This window comes from Megalopta genalis, chromosome 10, assembly GCF_051020955.1.
Source record: "Megalopta genalis isolate 19385.01 chromosome 10, iyMegGena1_principal, whole genome shotgun sequence".
Lineage (NCBI taxonomy): Eukaryota > Metazoa > Arthropoda > Insecta > Hymenoptera > Halictidae > Megalopta > Megalopta genalis.
In genome coordinates this window covers 14640838-14668425 of record NC_135022.1, presented here as the reverse complement: position 1 = coordinate 14668425, position 27588 = coordinate 14640838, and the positions used below count along the sequence as shown (strand labels likewise).

Below are 27588 nucleotides of genomic sequence, written 5' to 3'. Positions count from 1 at the left end.
AGAAAAGAAGAAAATATGAAGTTTCTATAAAGTTACTTGGCATTTTACGTTTCGTAATATCTATTTTAATTATAAGAACAACAATGACATTCAATAAAAACATATTTTATTCATTCAAGAATTTGTGTATCTAGTGATCTCTTATACAAGTAGTAATCTTATGTAGTAGCCATCATTGAAAATCATTTTCGGAAAAATTAATTGCTAAATTGATGAGTTTCACATTTGCAGCTATGTAAATCGTTTTACTTATATATATAACAAATAGGATTGTATAAATAGGATTGTTTGAAATAGGATTGTATAAATTTAAAAATATGTTCTGCAACAATTCAGGTATACAAAACAGAACTATGTAGATCATTAGATGAATTGAATTTCAATAACTATATCTGTAATGTAGGAAAAATGGCATTTTTGTTATATATACTTTGTTACATTATGCACTGATGATTAAAATGTATTTATATATTACAAAATTTAATTATAAAATTACAAATACTCTAGTAGCTCTTTACAAATAAACATCATCTGATATAGAGAATTTTATAATTTACTTATTTTAAACATTTTTAATTAATGGATTGAGCTCATATACTGTTTATATTACCATGACGTTTGAAATAAATGTAATCAGAATGAAACAGTACTAGAAAGAATTATGATACAGAAAATAACTTTCCTTTGATAAAATTATAGGTAATAGTAGTTTATTGTCCTAGAACATGTCCTGATCCCCAGTTATGACCGTTAAATATGTTTCTGTTAGGTTGCGCATTGGATTGTGCTCTTTGAGCAGGAGGTGCTCCAAACCATCTGATTCCGCCCCTCTTAGGTGGAAAATATGATTCAAGTACTTTGGGAGTGTTTAATAATTGTGGACCACCAAATTCTTGGGGGTACTTGAATTTCAAAAATACATAAAGGTGTCCAACGAGAATACCAAACAGTTCCATCATGCCACCTCGAGAAATAATGAGATTAAAAGCAAACAGTACCCATGGCAAGTACATTGCTTTAAATTGTGTACCTGTTGGTTTAATAAAACGTACAATTTAAAAGTTAATTATAATGGTAACATTAGAGTGCATGAAATCAATTCTCTTAGTAAAATATTGCATACCAAACCAGAAGTTAACAATAACATCCTTATTCAATTGGCACCAGACATACAATACACTAAGTACCATGGGATCCATTAAAACATAGAATTCACAGAGAAGTCCTATGATGATGCAGCATATCCAATTGAATAACAGTAGATAGCAATAATCTGCTGGTCGTCCATCATATTCTCCACGTTCTAACCTCATCGAATAAATATACAGAAGATAACAATTGATCAGGAAATGAAATCCTGTACCCTGATCGAGAGGATAAAAGAAAACACTGGTCGCTGCCCTCCATATCTCAAAGCGATTAATGAAACGATCGTACGTAAGTATTAATGTTGTTGGACTGATCAATCCGAATCTACCGATTAATGTAAAGAAACCTGTACATAATAGCCAATATCTTGTGAAAAATGGTAAAGAATTAAACCAATCTCGAACGTCTGACATTTTTCTTCTTTTATTGTAGTCAACGTAAAACTTTAACGAACGTATAATCAATTTTGCTTCTGAATAACAACGTCCAACGTCTGACGTGTGATTACTTGGCGACTAAACAATGCACACGTATAGATTAGGTTAGGAACTGTGAGAACTAACATGGAGTCGTAACATATGTATCTTCCCAGTTTATATATACAATGCATTTCGCCCATGTTACATATATTTCTACTATAAGACAAAACAATACAATAATGTTCGAAAAATATTCAGTTTATCTCTCGAATGATATGTAAAAAACTGTATTGCCTTCGCAAAAAAAAAAGAAATGCATCAAAATAATTTTTGTTAATAAAAATCTCAGATGACTGATGTAATATGTAAAAAAGATAACAAAAATGTTTGTATCTTATATTTCTGTTGCAATATAATTTCTTTTTTTATACAAAATCTTTACAAAATTACTTGTATTTTTTATTTGCTTAAATTAAAACTAACAAAACATACAAAATATGTGTACATGTACCACAATCTTTGCCATTGTAATAAATGTTTTCTTTTCATAAAATATAAACAATGAGGCAGAAGCAATTTGTACAAAATTATGATTTATTGATATCGTGTTTTTTTTCACAAATTGTATTAATGATAACCAAAATCAGTTTTTTTATTAGAGTACATACAAATATTTGTTTACAGTAGCAATGATTGAAATTCCTTTAATCCTATTTATGTGGAAAATGTATGCAATACATTATTCTTTAAATAGAATACTTCAATTCTTTATGGTCAAATTTCATAGAAGACATTATGGATTTGTAAAAATAGCTAAGTATTTGTTAAAATGTATGGTTCACAGAGTAATTACAAATTCATTAGATCACAATCTCAAAATAATCGTATTGGAACATTTTTATCCCCAATTACTTAAATGAGCATTTCATGAGATGTTTTGTTCTCTGCTGTTATTCATAGAAAGACTTCATAATGTTCGTTACAAAATTGTTACAAATGTGATACCGCATTTCCTATCTACCTCTCTTTAAATAATATATACATACACATTAATATAATTCAGTCATCAGAACCACCTGTTCGTTTTGCTTTTCGCTGTCTTGGACTCTGTTTTGGGGTTCTTGGAGATTTGTCTGCAAAAATTGTATAAATATCATAATTATCAAACTAATAATATATTCATTTAGTACATAAAACTTACTGAGCCGGTTTAAAGTTTCTTTTGGTATCCAGTCATAATCTACATTGTTAGGGTTGGATGTACCCATTTCTATAGGTACTTTACGAGAAGTAGAAGATCTAGATTTACGACCGAGAGACGAAAGAAGTTGTTGACCTCCGACGAGTGTAAGTATTACACATGCGGCAAGGAATACATACAAGAAAACTGTTTCTCCATCGAGACCATCATCTAATTCTACAATTTGGACTGTTTCATTATAAACAGCTTCACTGAAATTGATGCCATTCTGTAAAATCGTATATTATTAATTTTTTTAGTTAATATTGTATCAATACGTAAATATGTGTATATATATATATATTATTTATTACATACAGAATCTCTGTAGTTCAGATTAATATTAAAACCAAATGGCCTGCCAGCTAGGTTTTCAGATGGAATGAATGAATATGCTAATGTTGCCTCTTGTTTTGGTTTCACAATTTTATTGTATGTAACAGTTGAGAAGTTTTGAATGTAGAAGTTAAAATCCATTGCATAACGGAAAGAAGCATCCAATGATTCTAGAACAAAATCTGATTCACCCTTGTTGGTAAAACCAATAAGTAACTCAACTAGATTTCCAGCTGGCAATTCTGAAAAAATTATTTAAACATTAAAAACTTGTTCTAAATTCATAGAATATAATCTTAAGCTAAAAAATTGATGTATCTATACCCAATGTAGACAATCCGTTATAAACAGGTCTAGTAAACAATATAGTAGTGTCAGCATCAGACGATGCAGTAGTTGGTTCTTCTTCTGGTTCTTCATCTGTTATTACAGAATTGTCTTCACCTTCGACATCTACTATGTCATCTATATTTTCATCTTCTTGGGCATAAGCTGTAATAAACAGAAAAAATATAAGTACATATTTATGCAAATAAAATCAATTTTTTTTGTATTACTCATTCGAATGAATCAATACTGTTTGTATTAAAACTAATTGCATACTTTCTACTGTTAAGTGTAACTATGGTATGATTTCCAAAAACAATTTGTTAATGTCATATCTGAAATGATATTCAATTTCGTGAATAATACAGTTATGAATGATTTTTCAATGGGAACGTTATTTAATAATAGTAAACAATACAACAAATTATGAGATGAATTTACTAGTATTGATGCATATTGAACACATGTGTCAGAATTACAAACGATTGAACTAAAATGTATTTTAGGTACTATTCTTTATTGTACATTACCTCGATTCGCGGTGAGAATAATTGGTGAAATGAATAATAACAAAAAAATGCTAAAGTTCTTCATTTTGTTTCGCCTTGTTTAAAACACCTTTTCTGTTATAAATACAGATTTCTCTCACTTCCCAACCATACACTTCAATACCGACACCGGACTGCACGCTTCGACATAATACAATAGCCTACCATTGCTATTTGCGACGTGGAAGATCAGCGCCGTAATCGTCAATTCTACAACGTGGAACATCAACGTTGGCATTAAATACATGGTGATAAAAGAATAGTTTTATCTTACCAACTTGATGCGTTCGATCACTAGCACTAGTGTCGCAGAATCATGCAAAATACACCAGAGGCGAAGCTCTACCTCTGACACACGGTCATGGACCATAAGGACGGTGCCTAGTGCCTAGTACGTATATGGGGTGGGTAACAATTTGACCTTGACGGAGTTGATCGTCGCGCTGCAGTTGTGCGAACGGACATTAGGACAAACCAAATTAGAAATATTTTCGACTGCCAGGTGGCACACGTATATGTTTCTGTGACCACAGGTATCGAACACGATGTATCGGTAAAAATGCGAATTGTGTATCTACAATCGTAGATTGTATGTAGATAAGTAGATATGTAGATAAGTATGTAAATCTACAATTCTCGCACGGAATTCACTGCTACTCTCATTCCGAGTCACCTCAGGTTATTTGGACTCGGGTCCAGTGTATGTATTCATGAAAAGTCACTAGGCAAGGAGTGAGGCTAGCAGCGCGGTGCGTCTACCGGGTGAACAATATAATTCTAAACTACGGTGATGACACAACGCACAGTCTCTGTCTGATCGTGGTTTAGAATTCAATCAAGAGCGAGAGAAAACGACTCACATTCACCTTTTCTCGTTTCTAGAAGTTATTTGAAATGATCCATAGCATCGAGTTCACGTACATGCGGAAGTAGGGTGTGGTTGGGTGCAATTGGGTGTATGCGTAGCGGCGGCTAAACTGAACTGACTTCTTCATGAAGATCTGCAATCGGGGCTATGAATACATATATGCCTTCGCTAAACCACCTTTAGCCGGGACTTCGGGACTATGAATACAATCCTTACAACATTGTTTGAGTCGTTTATGATAAAAGTTCCAAGATTTCTCACCAGGGAGCTGGAAACAAAGTAAAATATTGTATTCTCTCTGATAAGATAAAATATAAAAAAAGGATTAATTCGAAATTAAATTCGCTATTACACAATTGAACATCTTCGTCAAACAATATTGTTTACGGAGAACCACGCATTAATTAGAAAAACGTATACGTCAAAATAGTTACATATGCATATACGGTAGTGCCTCACCATCGTAAGCCCAGACGGAGACAACCGGCTTGGAATTATGAAGCAGGTAGAGAAATGCTTTGCAACTAAATAATAGTAATAATACCACCCTCACGGTTCTAGACGAAGAGAGGAAATGGCGAGTGAGCAAGAGAGCACGACATCGGCACAACCATAAGCGAAATAAGTCACACCGACGACCAATATAGCTTGTTTCACTTTAGCATGTTTGCGATCTCACTCTATTCGCGCATCCATTGGCCTGGTGCTCCATCTGAAACACCCGCATGATATTCGACTTGTACAGTCCAGCGTATTGGCGAACCTCTTGAAACGGCGACCATTTCTACAATTATTAAAATGTTCGAAAACCCGTAAGCTACATTTTAGATAATACTTTCTAGTTTATGAATCTACAAAATTTTGTTAATTCAGCCATCCCAGTATTTGTTAACTGCGACGGGCAGCAAACAATGCTCTACTCTATGAGAAGGATTTTCGAAAGCAACGAATAATTTCGCAATTTTATACGATTTTTACTTCCAAAAATTTGAAAAACGAAGCTGTAACTTACATTCATATTCTCTTAGAAAGGCTACATATTTAATGTAGTAATTACCTACAAAAAATTCTCAAAATCAGAGATTTTGCATATATATATAAGGAAATGGCTGTGTTGTTTGTGTGGGTCTGGGTTACATTCTCATTTGTGAAGTGAATAAGAACTTACCTGCTTGCAGGTTGTAAACTGTCGGGTCGGGTTTACAACCGCTAGGAGCATAAAATTCGGGAAGACCTAGCTAATGGCAGGACTCGGACAGAAGTAGTTTCCGCAGGTACCGTTAATGCTTTTATTGCTGAAAATAATTATTTTCTGAAATAAATACCTTTTTCCTCGAAACCGTTATTTCATAGCATACAAATTGAAAAACTGCATATTTATTCCATAAAGAAAATTATTTAAATTACTGTATGCCAAGTGAATTGGTTTTTAATGTCTAAAATTTTAATGTCTTAAAACTACGTGAAGATAAAAAAATAGAATAGTTTGTTCGAATAAATAGATGGAATAGCTTGTTCGAATAAATAGATGGAACAGATCGATAGAATAAATAGATGAAACAGTTTATTCCAATAAATAGGTGGAATAGATTGTTTGAATAAGTAGATGGAATAATGAATAATCGTTATCCGAATAAAATATTAGACAGATAAGAATCCATTCGGACACAATTATATTAGTGAAATATTTACTTGAAACAATTCGAATAATTTCGAATTTTGCCCAAATTTCGAGCCACTAAGTGGCCTTTTCGGCCGAGTTGCTCCGTCATTGCAAGCGCGCAGGAACCGGAAGCATGGGCCAAGATGTGCGCACCAACGATCTGCGCAGGTTTGGGGTGATGGTGGAATTTCGCCTGAGCGTGAAGGTATGGCGCGAGGTTAATCCAGAAGTACTGGCTGCGAAATTCGACTTTTCGCCTTTTTCGATCGAACCACAGAAGCAACAACAAACCTCCTGTCTTCCACAGGCTCCTCTATTTAATAATGATGATCCTTTTCAAGGCCTCAAATTCATGCAAGCAGGAAAGTTCGTCCCTATTCACTCCAAGAAGTGGGAATGTCAATGCCTGAATAAAATACAATTTTCTACGTAACCCAATTCTATAACTAATATTAAATAACTAGTAATATAGTAATACTAGTTTCGGTGTAGATTGCAGATTATAATATGATTTTTGCGACGACGGCGGAGCAACTCGGTCGAGTAGGCCTTTACCACTACCCCCATTTTGCACACTTCGTGGCCTGAGATTTGGGGTTGTAAACTTCCCGGCCCAGCGGACCCGAGGCAGAGTTCGAAATTATTCGAATTGTTTCAAATAAATATTTCACTAATACATATAATTACCGGAATGAATTCTTGTCTGTCGAATTTATTTATTCGGATAATGATTATTCATTATTCCAACAAATTAGTTCATCCACTTATTCAAACCATATGTTCCATCTATTTATTCGATCAAACTATTCCGTTTATTTATTTGCACTGTACAATTATTCGAATCATAAAGCGGATATTTGTTAACTGTATTTGTTTTTACATAGTTTTATGGAGATACATTTATACAACGACATTGAAGATCAGTTCAATTAGCATACAGTAATCGAAATAATTTTCTTTCTTTCTGGACCTGGTCGCTTGAAAATTCTTATAGATAACGATTTTTTCGAGCACACGCTAGGCGTTTTCATCTGGTCTTTTTTCTTTATAACGGGAAACGCAATGAATGCTTCTTCGCCGAGCACTTCCGTATTGCAATTGTAAGAAATTAATCGTTTTTTAAATAGTTTTTCGGCAACTATTCAGAAAACGCGTGAATGAGAACTTTCAAGCGATTAGGCCCTTTCACTTTTATGACCTGTCCTTAAGACCCGGTCGTTATACGGCACGCATTCGGGGGTAGAATTTTCGCATCCGGAAATTCCTCCCCTTCCACGTTGCGAATCCGCATATTAGACGCATGTTAATTTTGTTACGAGCCGAGGGCCAAACAGCTCTGCGTAGTAGATGTGATTTTGGTGTTTTTGGATTTGCGTGGTCTAGCCGATGCCTCTTTCATTACCGGGTTACCATTAGGTAACTTATAAAAAACTTATTTTTGACTTTAAATTACTACTTTTCTTATGATCACTTAACACACACGATGTTAGTAGATCGCCGTCTATAATTTAGAAAAACACGTTGCCCGTAGTGATCAAAAGTTTGGCCACCCCTTGTTTAAAGGGATACATACATATTTCGTGGACCAGCCGATGATACTTTCATCATTGGGTCGCCACTAGATTTAGCAGGATATTTCATGGACTAGCCGCTAAGTTTAAAGGATAGTGCCTGGACTAGCCAATGCTTATTTTATCACCGAATCACCACTAGAGAAGTAGATGGATAGAAATAAGATTTTAAGAAATTAGGAGAAAAAATTCTTTACGGTATATTAAAGTAGAGTCAAAATACAAAGAACTTTCGATTTATAGTATAAAACGTTACTTACATAATTAAAGAAATATAAGAAAACATCGAATTTGCTGGTTTCGGTCTGTCTCTCTCGATCATCTCTCGCTCTCTTTCTAAAGCAACTGCGCGGACCTGAATGCGCAATGGAATGGTGGGGATAAAAATGCTTACTATCGTGAGGCAGAATGGCTTACTATGGTGAGACATGAGTGTATCCTACGTTCTTGACGCGTGCTGTAGTGATAGTTCCGTGTGACTTCGTTAACTAAATATTAAGTGCTTATGTATATTTAAATAATTGTGTTACTACATTTTCATCAATAGTTAAAAGTTTAATAACCAAAGTGAAATGTACATGCGTACATATGTATGCAGGTACATACATGAATGAAGATCGTAATTCTTCTATTAAAGCATTAGATGGCGTTGAGAAACGAGAAATATTTTTTATAGTACATTAGCTTGCATAAACTCCATTTCGCTTTACATTTACTGTTTTGCGTATGTATGTGTACATTACTTGTGTTTCGATAGATGGTATCGTTTATACCGTTTGAGAAACCTATATTTGAACGTTTTGATTTGTTCCTTCTTTGTTGCGAAGTGGTCTTTAAATTTCAAAATGCTTCGAGTACTCTAGCAGACACCAATAATGTATTAAATATTTCATTAAATCCTAAATTCGTTGATTTGTAGATTCAAAGTCGCACGGTTATATTATCTTTTGTAATTACATATGTACATCGTATATTGTATACGAAATATATCTTTTGAATCAATTTCAAGAAAGAGATCAAGCCAACTACATTAGATATACGTTAAAATAATTACTAGGAATCAATAGCGAAGTCATATTTATTAAATAGAAGTAGATTATTTGATCTTAGCAATCCAGATAGTTAATTCTACGATTTCTCATATATTTGTTATTAATTTTTATTAGAAAATTAAGTTAAATATTCAATCTTTTAACATAGTCGAAAAACTATTTTATTTTCAGAAATTTATACCAGTTATAGAAATGCAGTTTATGGATTTATTCAAATTATTTTTATTACTGAATTTTCTATTAGATAGAAAAGATGAAGTATAATGAACAGACAACAGAATGGATTTTGTCTTGTGTGAAATTTAATGTTTTCACAATATGAATGAAAAGATCATTTTCTTGACTGCTTGAGCAATTAGTATAAAAATACCTACAAAAATGACATCTACAGAAGTTGATGATCTATTATCTGGTCCATTGGTGACATGGGTAAGTTTTTCATTTCATGACCATATTTCAAAATACAATATAAATATATATGTGACAATTCTTTTCTAATAGTTCGCCAGTTGCCTAGAGGATTCTAATTTATTAACTAGTTACGATGATTTGGTGGATGGTATGTTACTACATAATGTATTTTTACAAATGTAAGTAGATAATTATGTATTTTTATAAACTTTCATTTGTGCTTTAAAATGAGATAAATCTATAATATAATGTTATTCTTATAGAGATCCAGAGCCATTACATGATGAAATTATCGCTTCAGAGGATAGTCCACTAATTCGTGCAAAAAATTTGAAAGTTATAGTAGACAATATAAAACAGTTTTATGAAGAAGAATTGGGTCACTTAGTTTTAAGGGTACCAGATACAACAAACTTAGGAAAAGAACCAGGACATTATGTTTCTGAAATGAAATTATTATTACTATTACTCCTTGGTTGTGCTGTACAATGTCCTAATAAGGAGAAATTTATCACAAAAATAAAGACATTGAATGTTGACACACAACTTGCAATAGTAGAATGTATTAAACAAGTATGTTTTTTGATGTAATGCTCCAAATATTTGCATGCAATTGCTTTATGTTTATTCAGCTTAGCAGCATTAACATTATATTACTAGGTTACAGATTACCAAGATATCGTTCTTACTCAAGACGCAATGGAAAATGTAAATATGAGTACATTATTTATGCAGATAAAAAAGTTGACACAAGAGTTGGACATATATCGTCAGGTATGTTGCATAAATAGTAATTAATACTGCTGCAGTGTAATATTAATAAAATTGGAAAATGTTTTTGAATAATAGAGATGGAGAGATAATACTATAAGTGAAAATGTTGAAAGAAATGATTCTTCAAATAGTGTGGAAGCAGAAGATATGAATAAAGTTCAATTATCTAATCCTGTTACTAAATCAGAACGTGAAGATAACCATCATTATGCAGTTGAATTGGCAGATTGGAAATCCAAAGTTAGAAAACAACGACAAGAATTGTATGTACATTTGTTTGACATTGGCATAGTGTTTATATATTATATTATATTATATTACATTATATTATATTACATTATATTATATTATATTATATTATTTATAGGGAAGAAAAAACTGAAGCATTGTTAGAATGTAAAGAGGATCTTGAGTATCACAAAATATTGGTGACGAAATTAAAGCAAGAGAATCACGACTTGATGCATGAAGCACGTACAGCAAAATCTTACAGAGATGAATTAGATGCAGTAATTGAAAGAGCAGATCGTGCTGATAGATTAGAGCAAGAAGTAGTAAGATACAGAGAGAAACTTACAGATATTGAATTTTATAAAACTCGTATAGAAGAGCTAAGGGAAGATAATAGGTACTTTATTTAACCAATGTATTTATACCTCGAAATTTAATGTTATGAAACTTTTGTTTTAAAAAATTGATTTATTATAGAGTCTTGATGGAGACCAGAGAAATGCTCGAAGATCAGTTGAATTCGTCGCGGAGAAGAGCAGATAAAGTGTTAGAGCTTGAGTCCGAAATAATTAAATATAAACAACTATTAAACGATATGGCATTGGTATTTATGAAAAAATTATAATTCATTCATATTTAATTCATATCAAAATTAAATTAAAACATAATATTATGCCCTCTAGGAACGCGGAGCGGATAAAGAAAAGTACCAAGAACTTGTTGAAGAAAATACTCAACTGCACAAATTAACAAAAGCTGCAGCAAATGAAGCTGCATTAGCTGATTCCATAAGTGATTCTGATGAGCCAGGTAAGAACTAATTACTGTTTAATATGTAAGAAATTTAACTATTTACTTAGGTTTAACTAATGTTTAAATTTTATCTAGCACACACTGATAATAGATTGTCCGAACAATTGACAAATAATGCCCAAACGCGAGCGTTGAAGTTAGAGTTAGAAAATCGCCGATTACTTACCTTGATAGATTCTATGAAGGAAAATTCATTTCATGAGAATTCTTCTCGAGTTTTGGAGTTGGAAAAAGAGAAAAAAAAGCAATCTTTAAAGATTGAATCATTGAACGACAACATTGAAAGGCTTACGCAACAGAATGCAGATCTAGAATTGGTGTGGAAGCAAGCTCTTGAGGAAAACAAGAAATTACAAAATTCATTGAAAAGTCAAAGAGCACAGTCGGAGAAACAACAACAAGAATTTCAAGTATGTTATTAACATATAGGGTATTTGCTTACACGTGTTAAATATTTTAATTCTTAATTGGAAAAATGGAGACAAAGAGCTGTCTGATATACCGATATTGGTCAACTTTAATTGTTAACAACTTTAAAACAAATCTGTTAAAATATTGTTATTTTGAATTTTGTTTTAGATTGTATTGTAGAATCACATTTTAAAATATTTTATACATGTAATCGAACACACTATACATTACACATTATATGAAAATGTCAATATTATTGATATATATTATCCACTTTTTCGTTTTAGGCTCAACATACAAAGATGATAGAATTAGAAAAAAATTATGACACCGCAGTGAAAGAGAAACAGCGAGTTCAATCTTTATTAGAAAGCGTACAAAGGCGAGCAGATGATTTAGAACGATCTTTCGAACTCGCTAATCAGAAAGTAGAAGAACTAAAGATTATGGAGAATAATATGGAAGATCTTAGCACTAAGTGTCTTGATTTTGAGTCAAAACTTGTAACGTTAGAGAAAGAGAAAGATACAGCACAACGTGATGTTCATCGGTATAGGGAAACAATAGAGGTGTGAATATTAATATTCTAGTAAATACATTAATTATTCTATTTAACTTCTATTTAATAAGTTAATCATAATAAATTATAGGAAAAAGATGTTGCATTGGATAAAGCAGCAAATAGTATTGAAGTTTTGGAAAAGAAAGTGATACAACTTGAACAAGAACTCCATGATCATGTCGTACAAATTTCAAGGTATGCAGTATTATATTTGAGATACGTTTGATAACCTATGAGAAGAATGTTTGTTGCAAAATTATTTATTCTGGCAGATTGCAGGAAATTGAAAGATCTAGTAAGGAATTAGATTCGCGGGCGGCTATCGACAGAGAGACATTAGAGATTTTACAATCTACTTTGGTAGCTGAAAAATTAAATTCTCAGCAATTATACACGATTCTAGATAAACTTGGACTCAGTGATAATATGATATTGTCGCTTCCACTGGACAATATTCTTGAAAAGTGATTATATTAATAAATGAAATATTTAATATATTAAATTATAAATATTATTGATTATTTGATTTGATAATTACAGGATTGCACAAATTCCAGAAGTTGTTGAGTATGTTCGAAGGATAAGCAATTCTTATTCCTGTTTAAACTCGGTCTCTGAATCTACAAGTCCTGAAACTAATGAAACGATTAGTTTGCATAGTACATTAGAGGCAACTGTGGAATCACTTAAGGTATCTAAGTAACTGTATGGAGTAAATATAAGCAGCTCGAGTATTTTAAAATACAGTTCTTTATACTTGATTTGATTACAGAAGGAGCAAGAACATTTACATATGAAATTAATTAGCACACAAACGGCATCAGAGAATCTTTTGTCTGAAAATGCAAAATTTCAAGTACAAATTACAACGTTACAATCTCAAAATAATTCTTTAGCAGCACAACATACTGCTTTGCAACTTGCAAATTCACAACTTGTTGCTGAAAAAGAAGAGGTAAGTTACTCTTTATTAACGAGGTGTTAAGGTTAGACTTTTGCAGTCAGATGTTTCGAGTTATCACTTCCCTGTCACCCAGTTTTCGTGTCAGGTTAGAAGCTTCTCGCAAATATGTAAAAATATTGCGTAGAAAACATGTACTTCGACATTTTTTTAAAATCTGGCTTCATTTAACAGTACATATTTAGAAGCCTAAAATATTATAAATATTGATACTGACATATTCAGGAATCTTTACTCTATCTTTTAGGTCAATATGACTTTTTTAACATTTTTAGTTTTCGTGCAATACTTCATTTTTGCTAAAAATCGCACGCTTTTATAAAAACTCGTATTTTTTTTTTTTGGAAACTGGTGGTGACATAGGAATTTGGTTTTCGAATTCGTGTTTGATAAGTTCAGCTCTACAAGAATCACCCAATGGTTTTGAACATGTTTTCATTTGTTGTCAATATCAGCTGTTACTATAAGGCTGTGCTCTTAAATTAGGAATCACGAAATTGCAATATCTTTCTTAATTATTAGGAAACTTTTGTTTTGAAGGTGTTAACAATTAACGTTTTGCCATTATGATAACAATTGTATGCTTTAAGTTTTTGTGACCACTTCTCTTGCATAGTACATTATTATTCGTGATCATATTCGTGGACATTACTATTAGCAGATCATTATAATTTAGGGAGTTTATGAATCATTAACAGTTTGAAAATAAAATCTGCATTATGATTTCGTCAATTCTGATATCTCTTTGCTTTAGTTTATGGAATCATTCCTTGAAAGAATATCCAAATATAATTGAACACTCTGTTTAACACTTGACATATGAAGCGGGATTACTTAGAGAATCCAAATACATATCTTTTTTATGTAAAAGTAACTGTAGAAAATGCATTCTTTGGCAAAATGCATTTTTCTGGGAATAATAAATAAATGAATATTTTTATTAACTTTAATAAAATTCAAATAATATTAAAATCATATTAATTTGTTAAATCATGTTAATTTACTAAGGGTTCCTTGTGTATTGTTCGTATTTCATAGTCTTTGTTCAACATTGCATTCCATATTGTACTTACGAATAGGATTAGGTGTTCAAACTTAGAAAACCATTAGTCATGGAGAGTTGAAAATCTTTTACCAGTCATTATAAATTTATTTTCTCTAACTTAGTTGTTGAAAGAACGTGTGACTCAGCACCAGACGCATATGCAGCTCCTTCGCGATCAAGATACCTTGCAATCTTTACATGAACAATTAAATAACGAGTATGAAAATTTATTTCATGAGCATGACGTTCTGAAATCAAATTTACGAGATGTAAAAAACGAAATTAGAACATTGCGCGAGTCATATGAGAGTATGGAAGGAAAAAATAAAGCACTTCAAGCAGAAAAAGAGTCCTTAGTAAATAATGCTAAGAGTTTGAACAACTTGCGAGGAGAACATTCCAAATTAAAGGTAAAAGAGTGTATAAATAATTTATATAGTTATTGTATTAAATTTATTTAATTTATTTAATCATTGTATAACGATTCCAGGATGACTTCAGAAATTTGTACACTGCTACAGAAAAATTAAAAATGGAGTATAGGAATTTGCAAGAAGATTACCGGAAAAATAAAATCGAGACGAATCGACTGAGTCTTAAGTTAACAGAAATACAAGGAGAACTTAGCAGTAGAGACGAAAGATGCTCGAACCTTGAACTTCAATTTAACAAGCTTAATAAATGTTGTGAAGTATGAGAAAACTTTTTCTATTTAAGAGTTGAAATATGTCATTTTTTTTGTATAAATTTTCTATTGTCTTAGTTCATATGTTCCTTTTAGATGCTGTTGCATATGAATGCTGGATTAGACAAAGACAAGCGTTCATTAATGGATCACATTAGTGTATTATTTACTCAGTATCATGAACTTCTGACTCGATCTCTAGAAGATAAAGAACAGTATCACATGGAAGAGAAGATGTACACGTTGGTATTTAATCTAACGAAATTTAATTCATTTAAATTACCTCATTGTAATTACTAAATTTTTATAGGGACAAAGTGAACTACTTGTACAGACAAAAGGAAAAATTAGAAGATAAGATTATGGAACATTACAAAAAATTAGAAAGCTGTACTCCAAAGAAGTAAGTTGAGATGTTCGTACAGGTATATGCATTTGTACAATACTATTCTTAATTTCATTATTTTTTAAAGGAAAGGATTTGGTGCCAATTTAGTGAGAAGAGTCAGAAAAGCTGGGTCAGAACTGCTTAATAAGGTAAACAATTCAACAATTGTTGATATAAGATACAGAAAACAGAATTTTTAACTTTTCTTTCATTCATGTGATCTAGAATCGTCGATCTTGGGCAGATGACTCTAAGCTTTCAGAAGGTAAAACATATGAATCAGAATCTGGAGGAAATGATTCAGATGCTAGCACCGAAGATCATTTAGCAGGTATAAATTAAAGACATCGCAAAGGTTAGGCATTTAAAATAATGTCACTAGTAAATATTCAAATAAAAGAGAAACTTTAGTTCAATCGCAATACAATTTTAATAAAATAAAATTTTTATAAAAGATCTTGATAGAAACAGTAATTTTTTATTTAATTTCTCTTCATATTTTTATTTTTTTTCATTATAAATCATATATAATTTATAAGGGTCAGCTAGCAGGGGCCTTGGATCAGACACATTGTCCCTTGGTCACCCAGGAACAAGAAGAACTGTATATTATACTGACGATTCTCCACCTCCATCAGCTACTGCACCAGTATGTAATGGTTCTGGTTAACAATAGCTCCCGGGTAACAATAGGTCCCGGGTAACAATAAACTAATTAGTTGAAATGAATGCAGGAGCAGAGTGACGACAGACGTTCAGTATTGATGGGCGAGTCCCCAAGACCAGAAGTACAAGTAGAACCTCGTCCAGTTCTTATATATAATAAGGTCTCGGCAGTGATAAACGAATCAAAAAATATGAATAGCGAAATGAAAGAAGTAGGACAAGAGGAAACTATTATAGATCCTCCCTTAGATAAAGATCCGAAAGCAGGGAGTCCTGTGTGGTACGAATACGGTTGTGTATAATTTTATGTTGTTTTTATCCATTCCTTGGATTACTACATTATATTTTTATCATAATCGAATCCGCGTCTTACTTACACCATCTACTGTCTTACAAGATTGTTTAAACGATTGCATTTTCGAAATTCCTGAAGCTAAATGTAACTTTAATCGAGCATTTAATTCTAATTTTGTATGTCTGTAATACTTCTAGATATAATACTTTGTTCAATATTTTTGTATTAATGTTTTTGGCGCATTTGATATATTAATGTGCACATATTAATGATTTTAAGGCGATTAAAAGGCATTACGTAGTCTTATGAATGTAATAATATGACAAGAACGTTCTTCACCGAGTGCAGTGTAATACTTATTGCGTAGTACTGAGAGCATGGCCTAATTATTACTTGATTCGTTTTTTACTGTAAATTGTTAGATCGATCGCAACGCCTAATTTTTTTTCTGTATTTCATAAAACATCAAATAATAATTACTTATATAAAAAAAACAAAGAAGACTCTTGTGATTACTACTTAAAGTCTTAACATCCTGCTTTCCGTGAACGAATTTCCTTATGAAGTAAAAAATTTCTCTCACGTAGAGATCACATAGACGGGGATTTATTCGAGGATGATACACCTTGTCAAAATCTCACGGTCTCGACCCCACATGTTCCATCGTTGATGAAACACGCACCTCGCAATTTTTTGTTATCTTCCTACGGTCGGACGAAGCAGCTTCTGACCAAAAAAAAACTGTCCACCGTTTGCTCCGAACCCTTCTTGGGTTCCGATTTACTTCACAGACTTCGGCAATTTGCATGCGCCACATATTCAAGGACTTGTATCTTGTTTTGCCGTTTCACAGGTCAGACGTGACCATTTTTTCCGTCTTTCCGCCGTGTCCATTGTTACCGGCATAGCCGACCATTAGACGCGACGACGCGTACTCTGGCGATGCGCGAATTAACAAACTTATTAATGTAAATACCAATCCCATTTAATTTCGTCCGTTTCACGTGTAACCCGGAACCTTTTTTGTCGAGGCTAACGAACGCCTGGTCTATCTTTTCTAACCGGCTCCTCGACGCTGTCGTCGAGAACGAGAGCGGAACAAAAAATTCTGCTCACTACCTTGCAAAACCGCACTTTCAAGCTTTTTCTGGTTGCTCGAGCAAAAATTTGTCCCTCTATTTCTGTCATCGCGGAAATGACAGAACAGTGGTGTGAGCACGCTTGGTACCAGGACTAGCAGTAATGGTCGAGGGTGGATAAATGTAAAAATAGGAACGGCAGAGGCAAGACTCTGTAACAACGTAGAAAAAAGCACTGTGCTGCGAACCAGCGAAAAACGGAGTTGCTGTACAGCGAGAGTGCTGGGGAGTGTGGCAGCAAGAAAATAAATTATATGTGCGAATTTTTCAAAAGATCCCGTCTTCGAGACATCGAGGGTTGAGCAACTCGCAAAAATGTTGACTGTTCGTCAGTCGATGGCGGGGTAAAGAGGTCTATAATCTTTCCAAGGGGTGCATACGATGCCGGCGGGGAGGGGGTTGGTTTTTGTAAGACGTCTTCCTCCTCTCTTACCACCATTCGTGTTTCACAGAGACGGTGAAGACGGTAGGGATGGTAGGAGCACAGTTTTTGCAGCAGCATCAAGGGCTAAGGTGGGGCATACATATATGTTCTACATATGTATACAGCCTGCATGTAGCTACCTATGTAGAGAAAATAATAAATCTGACGAATAGGGTAACTTATCTCACGATTTTTCTATTCTGAAATAGTTCACTCATTTTGCTATAGCATTCGAGTTGATTCTCGTGTAATGACAAGTCAATTATTAATACAGAATTACAACTTTTGCGGATATAAAGGCAAAATTTTGAAGTACAAAAATTACTTTTTTATTTTAATTTTTCTTATCGTTTATTATGCAGGGTTATTATTATCCATCACATTATTATCCATTTGAACACCAACGTTAAATACTTTTCCATTTACACACTCCTTTTCTCAAGTTACGTGAATCAATATTAGATATCCATTTATTTCCTTTTCATTTTCAAAATTAATCCTTGTTATTCTATTGTTTATTTCCACAGTTTACTTCTGTTAATTTGTTTATTAATTTACTTAAGAGGAGGTATTGTTCTTTAATGTTTGTTTTGTAACTTGTTCAAATTCGTTACTAAAAATTAAATCTTTAATTTGAAAAATGTGAGTTCATTGATTAGAGATTATTTTTTATCCAGTGGAGGCATTTTGAAAAAACATGTTTCACAATGAGATAAAGCTTTCATATCTTTTCGCGTGCAACCCGAATATGGAATGAAAAATGTCAGGTTTTATTTAAAAAATACGACTTTCGGTCTAAAAATCCCATTTTCAGACATTGCCTGAAATTGTAACTACCATCATTCGACAGAGCGTACTCGAATTGGTTATCCAAATTTTTTAGTTTTCAATAAAAATCACTCCTTTTCATTTTAATTGGGGTGGACGGGTGGTCTGGGACACCCTATATATTACGCAAATCTTATAGTTAGATATTTACAAAAAGTTACTACCCTCCGATCTCGTTTGTTTTGGGATTCTTAATTGTGTAATTATTACTTTTTTGGTCAATAACTTTTGAATAAACAACGTTCACCAAGTACCACGTTGACGACATATTAAAAAAACATCAAGATCGATGGGTGGTACTTTTTTTGTAAATAATCACCACCCTGAAAATTTCTTCGACGGTGTAGTATTGATTGGCATAATTATCGGAGTGCTAAAGTTAGGAAAATTTTTTAAAGATGGATAGTTTATCCTGGGTTTACAACTATCTTTTAACGGAAAACATGAAAGATAGGACAAATCACAGTGTTTGGAAGAAATTTTTAACAAAACAAGTCGCAAGGAATATCCGAAATTGATACAGTGGTGTGAGTAATTATACATAGACTCATACTAACTTTTATATTTTCAGTTATATTTTTAAAAAAAACTTAAGATAGAAATATAATTATATGTATATATATATATATTATAATATATATATATATATATATATATATATATAATAAAATAGAAATATACAAACACGATGTTTCGTTAAGTTTTTGTTTGGATATCGAGAACAATGTCAACGTTACTTTGAGTCTACAATTACGCACACCACTGAATGAAGCGTTATGGAACCGGAAATGATATTCTCTGGTGAATTAGAACACGAAAAATGTATATAGCCAACTATGGAATATTATTTAAGATCGAGTCGGTCAGTTTTCAAGATGTTTATCTCGACGTTGGACTTGCTTTTTTTAACTGAAAATTATTAATGAAGTATGTAATAGCAAAGAATAGACGGAAGAGAAGACGTAGCGCAGTATAGCACAAATATTTGTATAAAGATCAAATAAAATTTGGCGAATTTCACCACTGTCATCACTGTCAGTTACAAGAAAATGACAATTTATTTTATCAACACATTAGAATTATGCAAAATACTTTTGACCATATTCTTGAAGCAATACATTAAAAGTGTACCCACTTGTTCTCATTCTTCGTTCACTTATTATTGGAATACGGTTTTTATAGTTTTCCATCCATTTGTACAATAAAATATGCCTTTCTCGCACTTCGGAAATCGATAACTTCGCAAAATTATTTAATGTGTCGGATTTGCATTGAAATTGGAAATGCATTTTAGAATATATGGATTTTTAGAGCTGGCTTGGGAAAAAGAGTCGAACAAAATTGGCCAATTTAATATAAAAATTATTATAAATGAAACCGATCGTAACACAGAACAGTGTTATAGGGTAGTGAAGCCGGTTGAGCAATTGCTGTGCCTTTAGTTTATTTTCGGGAATAATTAACTTCATATTTTGTCAAACAAGATATATTACAATTTTTTATGTAAAGATAAACAAAATAAAAGAATACTGGTTACTTCACAATCTTTTCACAAATTGCATCAATACTTTCAAGTGTACTTAAACAGTTTTTTTACACATTAATCCACAATATATTATTCTGTATGCAGAAAATGCATAAGAAAATATTCTTGTTATTTTGTTGATACTGTCTGGAAAAATCAACTCTTCTCTATTTTATGACGTAGATATACTTACATACATATAAAAACAATTTATCAGGAGATACACAATCTGTAAACCTTAATTCTTTTTTGGATGAACCAAGTGATATTAAAAATATTATGGATAAAGCTGAATAAATTGAAGCGGATAATCGGCACTTTTTCATTTTTATGTTACAAAATGATTAGTTTTCTAATGTTAAAACGTGTACATATTCTCAAATATTATATAAAAATCAAAAACAATAAAGAATAATGTTAATAAATATCATTTATTTTATTTAAATTAAATATTATTTTCCTTTTGTTTTTACCCATTTTTGGGGAAATATCCGTTGTTGAGTGCATTGTTGAGCAGTATGCTGTAGAGGAATATGTATCTGCCCAGGAGATTTTTTTATCTTGCTGTGTACTGGGTTAAATGCCGGTGAGTTTGGTGCGAAGTTTGTAAGGGTCGTGTGGTTGGTGAGTTCTTTAGTGAGTTTGTTTTTTAGCGTAGTGATGCTGAATTTATTACGGATTCTATGCGATGCTTCCCATTTTTTTGTTCTGGTTGTGAGTCAGAGCAAAGTATGATCCTATTAGGTTCAGTTTCTCTATTGTGTTCGTCATGTGTAGGTTTTTGTGTTTGCCTACTATGTATTTTGTTACGTCTATCTCGGTGTTGTTGGTAACTCGATAGTTATTTTTAAATAACTATATTAATAATTAATTACTATTGTGTTTATTGCGGTCGAATATGTAGCTAATTTCTATGAACGGGATGCGACAGCCCTTTGTTACAATCCGTTTTATTTTTGTTTCCCAATAAGTGGTGATTGCATTTTGGCATTCTTTCTCTGTTTCTGTTTTTGTGTCCTCCAGGAGTCATCAGTATGGGTAGGGTGTTGGCGGTATAATAGTGGTTGTGGGAGATTCTTATTTTGTTTATTTGTGAAATTATGTATTTCCTGCAGTTTTGTGTAGAGGGAACGATATTTTCATTGATTTGTTGAGTGTACAATTTCTTCATTTTGTAGATTTCTATCGTGGTATATTTTTAGTTTAATTTTTATTTTTTTCATTTATTATTTTTATTATATTTTTTATTTTTTATTTAATTGCTATCGATGCAACTTTCTTGAGTTTGTTCGATCTAATTTATCGTGTAACTACCCTCCCGGGCAAGCTGCAGGGTTGATATTTTACACAGTTTTTTCTTAGTCAGCTATCGACCGGTGTAATAATCATCGAAAAATCTCTAAGCGTATTTTTGACCATCTTATTCGGCTAGCCTATTTCTATATTTCATTTTCTATTTATGCTTATCCTGGGACTCTCTACATAAAAAAATATTACGAGAGTCTCATTTTTATACCTTCTTCTCTACATTCTAATTAGTGAATTATGCTAACATAAAATCATGAATTAAAGAAGGAAAAGAGTTGGAAATAAAAAGAATGATTAATTTATATCATAGGTACATGTATATTGTGATTTTGTCCAATTAATTATTAATTACCTTCTACGATAATAACAAAATCTTCTGCTTCAGACACGTTATGGACATTAAAATATCCATAATGAATTGACAATAAATAATCAATTTATTGTCTAAGAATTTTTTCCTTTTCCACTGGTGTCTTTCTTGCTTTTATTATATTGTAAATTGTAATATAATTTTGGACTACAAGATTTTTGTGTTTATTGGAAGAAAATGCGTGGAAACAAATTTTATAGGCACAGTAATATAATGCAATTTAATGAAAGCTCAATCTTTAGTTAATATGCATTAGGTGTTTAGTGTTTTTACAAATACTTTTTTAGTTTCTACTTCGCAATCCTAAATTTAGATACATTTATAGAATATGTACATAACTATGTAATTATTGATTATATATTTAGTTATATAAAAATATTTAATAAAATACACTGTTCAAAAAATTATAGCATGGTAAAATTTTGGATAAAAATTGATTAGCATTGACTGATGATAATTTCGCAAAAAACCGTCGTAGAGTGATGACTTTTTTTTAAATTAAAGCTTGAAACTGATACTTTAAGATGTTCCTGAATTTTAAGTTACAACCGTTTACATGCGAGGCCATGTTCGTCACATTAAAAGTAGCCAAGTGTTTCACGAAATACATAGAATTTGTAAAATTTTTTATTTCATATCCGATAACGCCAACGTCGATGGTATATGACAAAAATGCAAGGATATCTAAAAATGATTACAGTGGCGAGGATGCGTCGAACTTAAAGTCCAGAAACATTATCTTAAAGTAGAGTTTTCGAACCTCTAATTTAAAGAAAAGTCATCATTCTATCGGTCGGTCAAAGTTGGCCAATTTTTATACAAAACTTTTCTACGTTATAATATTTTTGAATATAAAAATGCAACCGAGTACACAAGCGAATGACTGACGATATTAAAAGGTATAGGTAGAAATATAAACTGTTATTATTAGACTATTATTATTTTCTTTTCTTTAGTTTGTCTGTATTCTTTTAGCTTCGTATCTTCCTTTTAATATTTCCACCCATATTTTTTTTAACATCATCACTCGTTCGCTTGCATATATCCGGTTATATTCTTATCAAATATGCAACCGAGTACACAAGCGAATGACTGACGATATTAAAAGGTATAGGTAGAAATATAAACTGTTATTATTAGACTATTATTATTTTCTTTTCTTTAGTTTGTCTGTATTTTTTTAGCTTCGTATCTTCCTTTTAATATTTCCACCCATATTTTTTTTAACATCATCACTCGTTCGCTTGCATATATCCGGTTATATTCTTATCAAAGAAGTCCGCCATTTGCGGGTTAATATTCGATCTCCCGACTTTGATTGTGGCCACTTTTTAGAATCCGCTGGCCCACCGTGGATCGATCGATCGTTGTTTACCGTGGACCGAAGCGTACTCGCGGCAACGAGGATTTACGTAGCGCGGTTAACACGGTAATGCCCATCGTTATTCATCTTCCTGATGGAGGGAGGAATCATCCGAAAGGTGGTGGGGGGTGGGGCAACCGCACGTGAATACGGTGAACGTGAAAGGGTAGGGAGAATATTGCACGTTGTGTGGCGGAGTAGAGGGGGCACGGCGCAGACACTCCGTGGAATCACTCGATGGCCGGCAATGCGCGCCGCGTCATCGTTGCGAGTGCCACGCTGTCGCATTTTCAAGTATCAACGATATTTTTCATCGACTTTCATTCATTCTGTTTATCGAGCGTTCGATCTATCCGTTCCGAGCGCACGCAGAATTTCCACGGGAAACGCTCTCGCGGTGTTCCTCTCGAAGACATCGGTTGAAACGGTTCGACGGATACGAATCTGCTCGCGTTTCACTTTCGTCAGCTAAAGCTTTCATGTTCGCTCGACTAAACCAGGCTGGTTCGCCCAACTAGTATAGTCGCCGGTTCTTTTTATCCATCGGTCACGAAAAAAAGGCCTTTTCCACCCGCAAACAACGAAACCGTCCCCCGTTCACCGGTGTGCTTCATAGCTAATTTTATGCATCACGGAAAGTTTAGAACCTCCGTGAGAAATCACCGCGATCGCATTTCAACCGTCCCCTCCCATCGTCGATCCTCTCGCGATCCTGATCCTCTTCGATCCTTATCACGCGCGTGTCCTTCGATCATGACGATCGACCGCCGGTCGTCTTGATTCGGCTCGAGCTTGCTGAGAGACTATGTAAAAAGGGGGGGTTCGATCTGTTCGGTCTCGAGTTGTTAAATGCAGATATTTTTCGATGAGTCAAACAAGTACTGTTCTCCGAGTGTCGTGAGTGCGGACAGCGAAAGGGTGCCAGGGTGTCGACCTTGGGGTCTTCCTCCACCGAGTTAAGGAGACGGAAAAAAAGAAAGAGGCAACAGAGAGGAAAACGAAGAGTCGACCATCGAAGATGGAGAGTCGCGTGGAGGAGACCAACGCACCCTCGACGGTGTCCACCACGAGGGCCATCGGGACACCCTCTCCGGTACCAACGGTGACCATCAACGCGGTCCCTGCCGCTGGTCCCCTGACTTCCCTCACTTCCGTCACATCCTGTTCCATCCAGAATCCCGTGGTCGTGGTTGCCAGTCCTCCGACCAAACACCAGCAATCCGCTCCCGGATTGCCAACTCTGGCCACGATTCCAGCCGTATCCGCTGTCAACGCTGTCAACGCTGTCAACGCGTCTCTACAGAAAATACTCAGCAGAAACGCCAACGGCACGTGTAAGTCACAATCTCGCCTGTGTTTATCATGCCAACGCGATGATCTTACTTTATTTTTCGCCATCTTAGAATGTCCATTGTTCGTTTATTCGCGGCTCTACGAATTTTCTCAAGTTTACACAGCGCCTGGACAATCAAATTTTTCAGACCTATTTTTCGGGGCCTTCTTGGGAAAAGTAAATCAATCGGATCGGATAAAGTGAATCACCCTCGCCGCAAATAAACTCGGGTCGCGGAAAACGAAAATGAAAGTTATTTGGGACAGATAGTTGATCTAACCGAAATCCGAGCTATGCTTCTCTTTAACCCCTTGTATTAGGTTGGCCAAAAAGTTCGTGCGGTTCTTTGGCGGATGAAAGAGAATGTTTGCATTGTTAAGAACCGCACGAAGAGTCAATTAGGCTCGCGACGAAGATTTCATAAATTATCTGCTAAATATGAATGATGTTCGTTTCTTCTAAATCGAAACATAATTAGATTCTTCGGTTATGAAAATGTAGAAATAAAAGTGAACGAGGACATCCAAAAAATAAAAATTGTCACCATCAATTACGGACATTATTAAGGGTGAAGAGAAGTGCTAATCAACGTAACTGTGAAAGAAATCGTAGTGCAAGTGGTTAAGGGCGAGGAGGGGCTAATTAACGTAGCTGTGACAGCAATCATAGTGCAAGGGATTAATTCCTCGAAGCACAATGATTTTCATGTACACGTGACATTTCAGAACTGTGAAACAGTTTTTATACTTGTTTTCACACGATTGCGAAGAGAAAATTGAAATCTGCCCTTCTAGCATAAGATCTTGTGCAAGCACAGAAAATGAAGCATAGTTTCGAACTATGTTTCGAACTATATTAAACGTTTAAAACTGTTCTTTGTTAATTTACATGTGCCCGTTACATACGGGTGCACGATCATTTTAAGGAGAGAAGTTGATCATCAGTGTTTAGAGAAGTTGGTCATTAGACTGCGGATTTTTATGTAAACTCTCATTTCCAAGCATTATTTTATAAATGTTCGAAGAAAAGAGAAATGTCTCGTATCGTCTGACAGATCTCTTGCGCCGAATTCAAAGTAGTAATGCTCTTCCTTTTTGTCGATATACACATTTTTTGGCGGTTTCCAAATTTGTGCATTCCATAATGGCATAAAAATCCGCGATCTGCGGGTCATTTCTCAACAATCTCGTTTGTTTTTGAGTCGAATATATTTATCCTCCAAACTACACTATGTTCAGATACATATTATGATAATAATGATCAAATAACGTGTTTGTTCGTCGAATATACAGACTTTTCTCTAAAGACGAGATTCTACGTACATTACGTAGAGACTTGTATTATTGAATAGCTTTATTTCCGATGAAAAATTATTGTTTTACTGGATTAAAAATTATTATTCGACCTGGATTAAAAATTATTATTCGACCTGGAATTCGTCGAAAATATAGACTATGAAATAAGACGTACACTAAAACGTACAAACGTAATCTGATGCAGATCCAATCTTGCTGCTAATCATGTTTTAATCCTGTCTCACCTCAGAAAGAATTCACAAAATTCTTCTGTTATATTGTTGACAGATCGTGTCAATTTGACATAAAAGAAACAAATTAATTTGGAAAACTGAAGGAGATCACAGTTTCTTTTAATTAGTTACTAAGTAATTCGTCTTTATATATATAATCACATACACATTAATGATTATTTTTTAAATGAAAGTATTTTAAATACTTTTTATTAAATACGTATCCGCCTTTGTTGTTAAAAAGCAAAATGTCGTCAAAATTAAAACTTCTGCTTTTTTTCGCAAAGGTTTTTTTAGAAATGTTTACACAAAGTTTAATATAGATTGAACAGTCGTTTTCTTAGTTCTTCTTGGGTGGATATAGTGGAATTTTATTAATTGAGATTATATTCGAATAGATAAACACATATTTAAATGATTGCTTATTCCTTTATGCTGATCTGCTTGTGTGAATTATTTATTGACCAAAATATTCAAATAATCATAGTTACGATTTGATCACAATGGACACGATGGTGGTATTTTGTAACGTTAAATCAAGATACTGAGAAAATATCTAATCCAAAACATTTGCGCATAAAGTAATCTTATTTTCGATCTCTAATCTTCTTATCTGCAGATTCGTATTTTCAAAAGTTTTCTTAAACAGAATTCCAGAAGTATGAAACATTAATTTATCTAACTCGTTTTTACGTACACATAATTACATTCATAAAGATAAAAGTAACAGTTTCGAAGTTGTCTTATTTGTTATATTCGTTTATTTAGTCAGTATTTCATTCACTCCTCATTCACTTTTCTGAAACAATTATTTTGCAAATCAAAGATTTACTTGTTACTGTTACCAAAATTAGTACTTATTTTATTTATTATATTTCGTAAGCTCTACAATGATGCGATATTTGAATTTAAACTTTTCCGTCTCTTATGCTTAAATAGTAGAGATTTCATATTTCATTTTATCTCAACAATTTTTTGGCTATACAGTGGCGACTATTCATTCAGCGACTATTATCAAACAATTAGAAAAATTCTGTTAGATTATTTTCAACTCGCTAAAATTATGTCGATGTAGCTCCTTTTTAGTTTGCATAAAGATCCGCAGTCTAATTAACAATACAAGCGATATCTATCTTTTTAGTTGGTGGATACACAAATGAATGAAATAAATACAATCGTCAGGGATAGAGTTCATTTCAGACAATTTAGGCGAAGCAAAGGAAAACTGCTGATATTGATTATTATCAGACCGTAAATTTTCATACATTCTCGGCATGTTAACCAGAATTAACTACGAAAATGAATTCCGCATAAACCTATCGATTTTTTTCAAACCACCCTGCTTGTGAAAAAGC

At 33.2% G+C, this 27588-nt stretch overlaps 4 protein-coding genes and 1 long non-coding RNA gene across 10 annotated transcripts in view; 3 read left to right on the top strand and 2 right to left on the bottom strand.

Moving 5' to 3' along the window:
• Positions 1-89: 89 nt before the first annotated feature.
• On the bottom strand, positions 90-1700 carry Der-1 (derlin 1). Its single transcript, XM_033469557.2, has 2 exons — positions 1124-1700; positions 90-1030 (listed from the first exon to the last, which is right to left on the bottom strand). Exons 1-2 carry the CDS (start codon positions 1560-1562, stop codon positions 711-713), a joined length of 759 nt encoding a protein of 252 aa, XP_033325448.2. The 5' UTR covers positions 1563-1700; the 3' UTR covers positions 90-710.
• A 444-nt stretch (positions 1701-2144) lies between these two features.
• Positions 2145-4232, bottom strand: l(1)G0320 (signal sequence receptor subunit 1 l(1)G0320). Its single transcript, XM_033469555.2, has 5 exons — positions 4002-4232; positions 3469-3636; positions 3127-3386; positions 2770-3037; positions 2145-2701 (listed from the first exon to the last, which is right to left on the bottom strand). Exons 1-5 carry the CDS (start codon positions 4063-4065, stop codon positions 2628-2630), a joined length of 834 nt encoding a protein of 277 aa, XP_033325446.1. The 5' UTR covers positions 4066-4232; the 3' UTR covers positions 2145-2627.
• Positions 4233-4723: 491 nt separating this feature from the next.
• On the top strand, positions 4724-7242 carry LOC143260179 (uncharacterized). 2 transcript variants are annotated; one of them, XR_013034301.1, is made up of 3 exons: positions 4724-5392; positions 5449-5699; positions 7043-7242. It is a non-coding gene; the product is annotated as an uncharacterized LOC143260179 (long non-coding RNA). The 2 variants fall into 2 exon arrangements; XR_013034300.1 differs by having other exon boundaries at positions 4724-5699.
• Positions 7243-8550: 1308 nt separating this feature from the next.
• Girdin (protein girdin) lies at positions 8551-16916 on the top strand. Of its 2 annotated transcripts, XM_033469789.2 has the most exons (23): positions 8552-8719; positions 9345-9602; positions 9675-9763; positions 9848-10157; positions 10245-10358; positions 10434-10621; positions 10726-10986; positions 11067-11193; positions 11273-11399; positions 11478-11812; positions 12101-12382; positions 12464-12570; positions 12648-12839; positions 12916-13066; positions 13148-13330; positions 14504-14791; positions 14872-15072; positions 15163-15308; positions 15377-15469; positions 15540-15603; positions 15680-15785; positions 15994-16103; positions 16189-16916. In XM_033469789.2, exons 2-23 carry the CDS (start codon positions 9552-9554, stop codon positions 16420-16422), a joined length of 3759 nt encoding a protein of 1252 aa, XP_033325680.2. In that variant the 5' UTR covers positions 8552-8719; positions 9345-9551; the 3' UTR covers positions 16423-16916. The 2 variants fall into 2 exon arrangements, with proteins under 2 accessions (XP_033325682.2, XP_033325680.2); XM_033469791.2 differs by lacking the exon at positions 16189-16916 and having other exon boundaries at positions 8551-8719; positions 15680-15809.
• A 6702-nt stretch (positions 16917-23618) lies between these two features.
• The window catches only part of nab (NGFI-A-binding protein homolog), a 45073-nt gene continuing 41103 nt past the window's right edge, over positions 23619-27588 (top strand). For all 4 annotated transcript variants that reach the window (XM_076524697.1, XM_033469800.2, XM_033469799.2 and 1 more), the window contains exon 1: positions 23619-24706. In XM_076524697.1, the coding sequence (XP_076380812.1) occupies positions 24391-24706 (316 nt within the window). In that variant the 5' untranslated portion in view covers positions 23619-24390. The remainder of the gene's footprint in view (positions 24707-27588) is intronic.

Coding starts and splice junctions, on each gene's coding strand:
- Der-1 (XM_033469557.2), bottom strand. CDS start 1,562: ATGTCAGACGTTCGAGATTGGTTTAATTCTTTACCATTTTTCACAAGA. Junction 1,031..1,123: donor TATTGTTAACTTCTGGTTTG/GTATGCAATATT, acceptor TTAAACCAACAG/GTACACAATTTAAAGCAATG.
- Girdin (XM_033469789.2), top strand. CDS start 9,552: ATGACATCTACAGAAGTTGATGATCTATTATCTGGTCCATTGGTGACA. Junction 10,158..10,244: donor TAGTAGAATGTATTAAACAA/GTATGTTTTTTG, acceptor TTATATTACTAG/GTTACAGATTACCAAGATAT. Junction 16,104..16,188: donor CTCCATCAGCTACTGCACCA/GTATGTAATGGT, acceptor AAATGAATGCAG/GAGCAGAGTGACGACAGACG.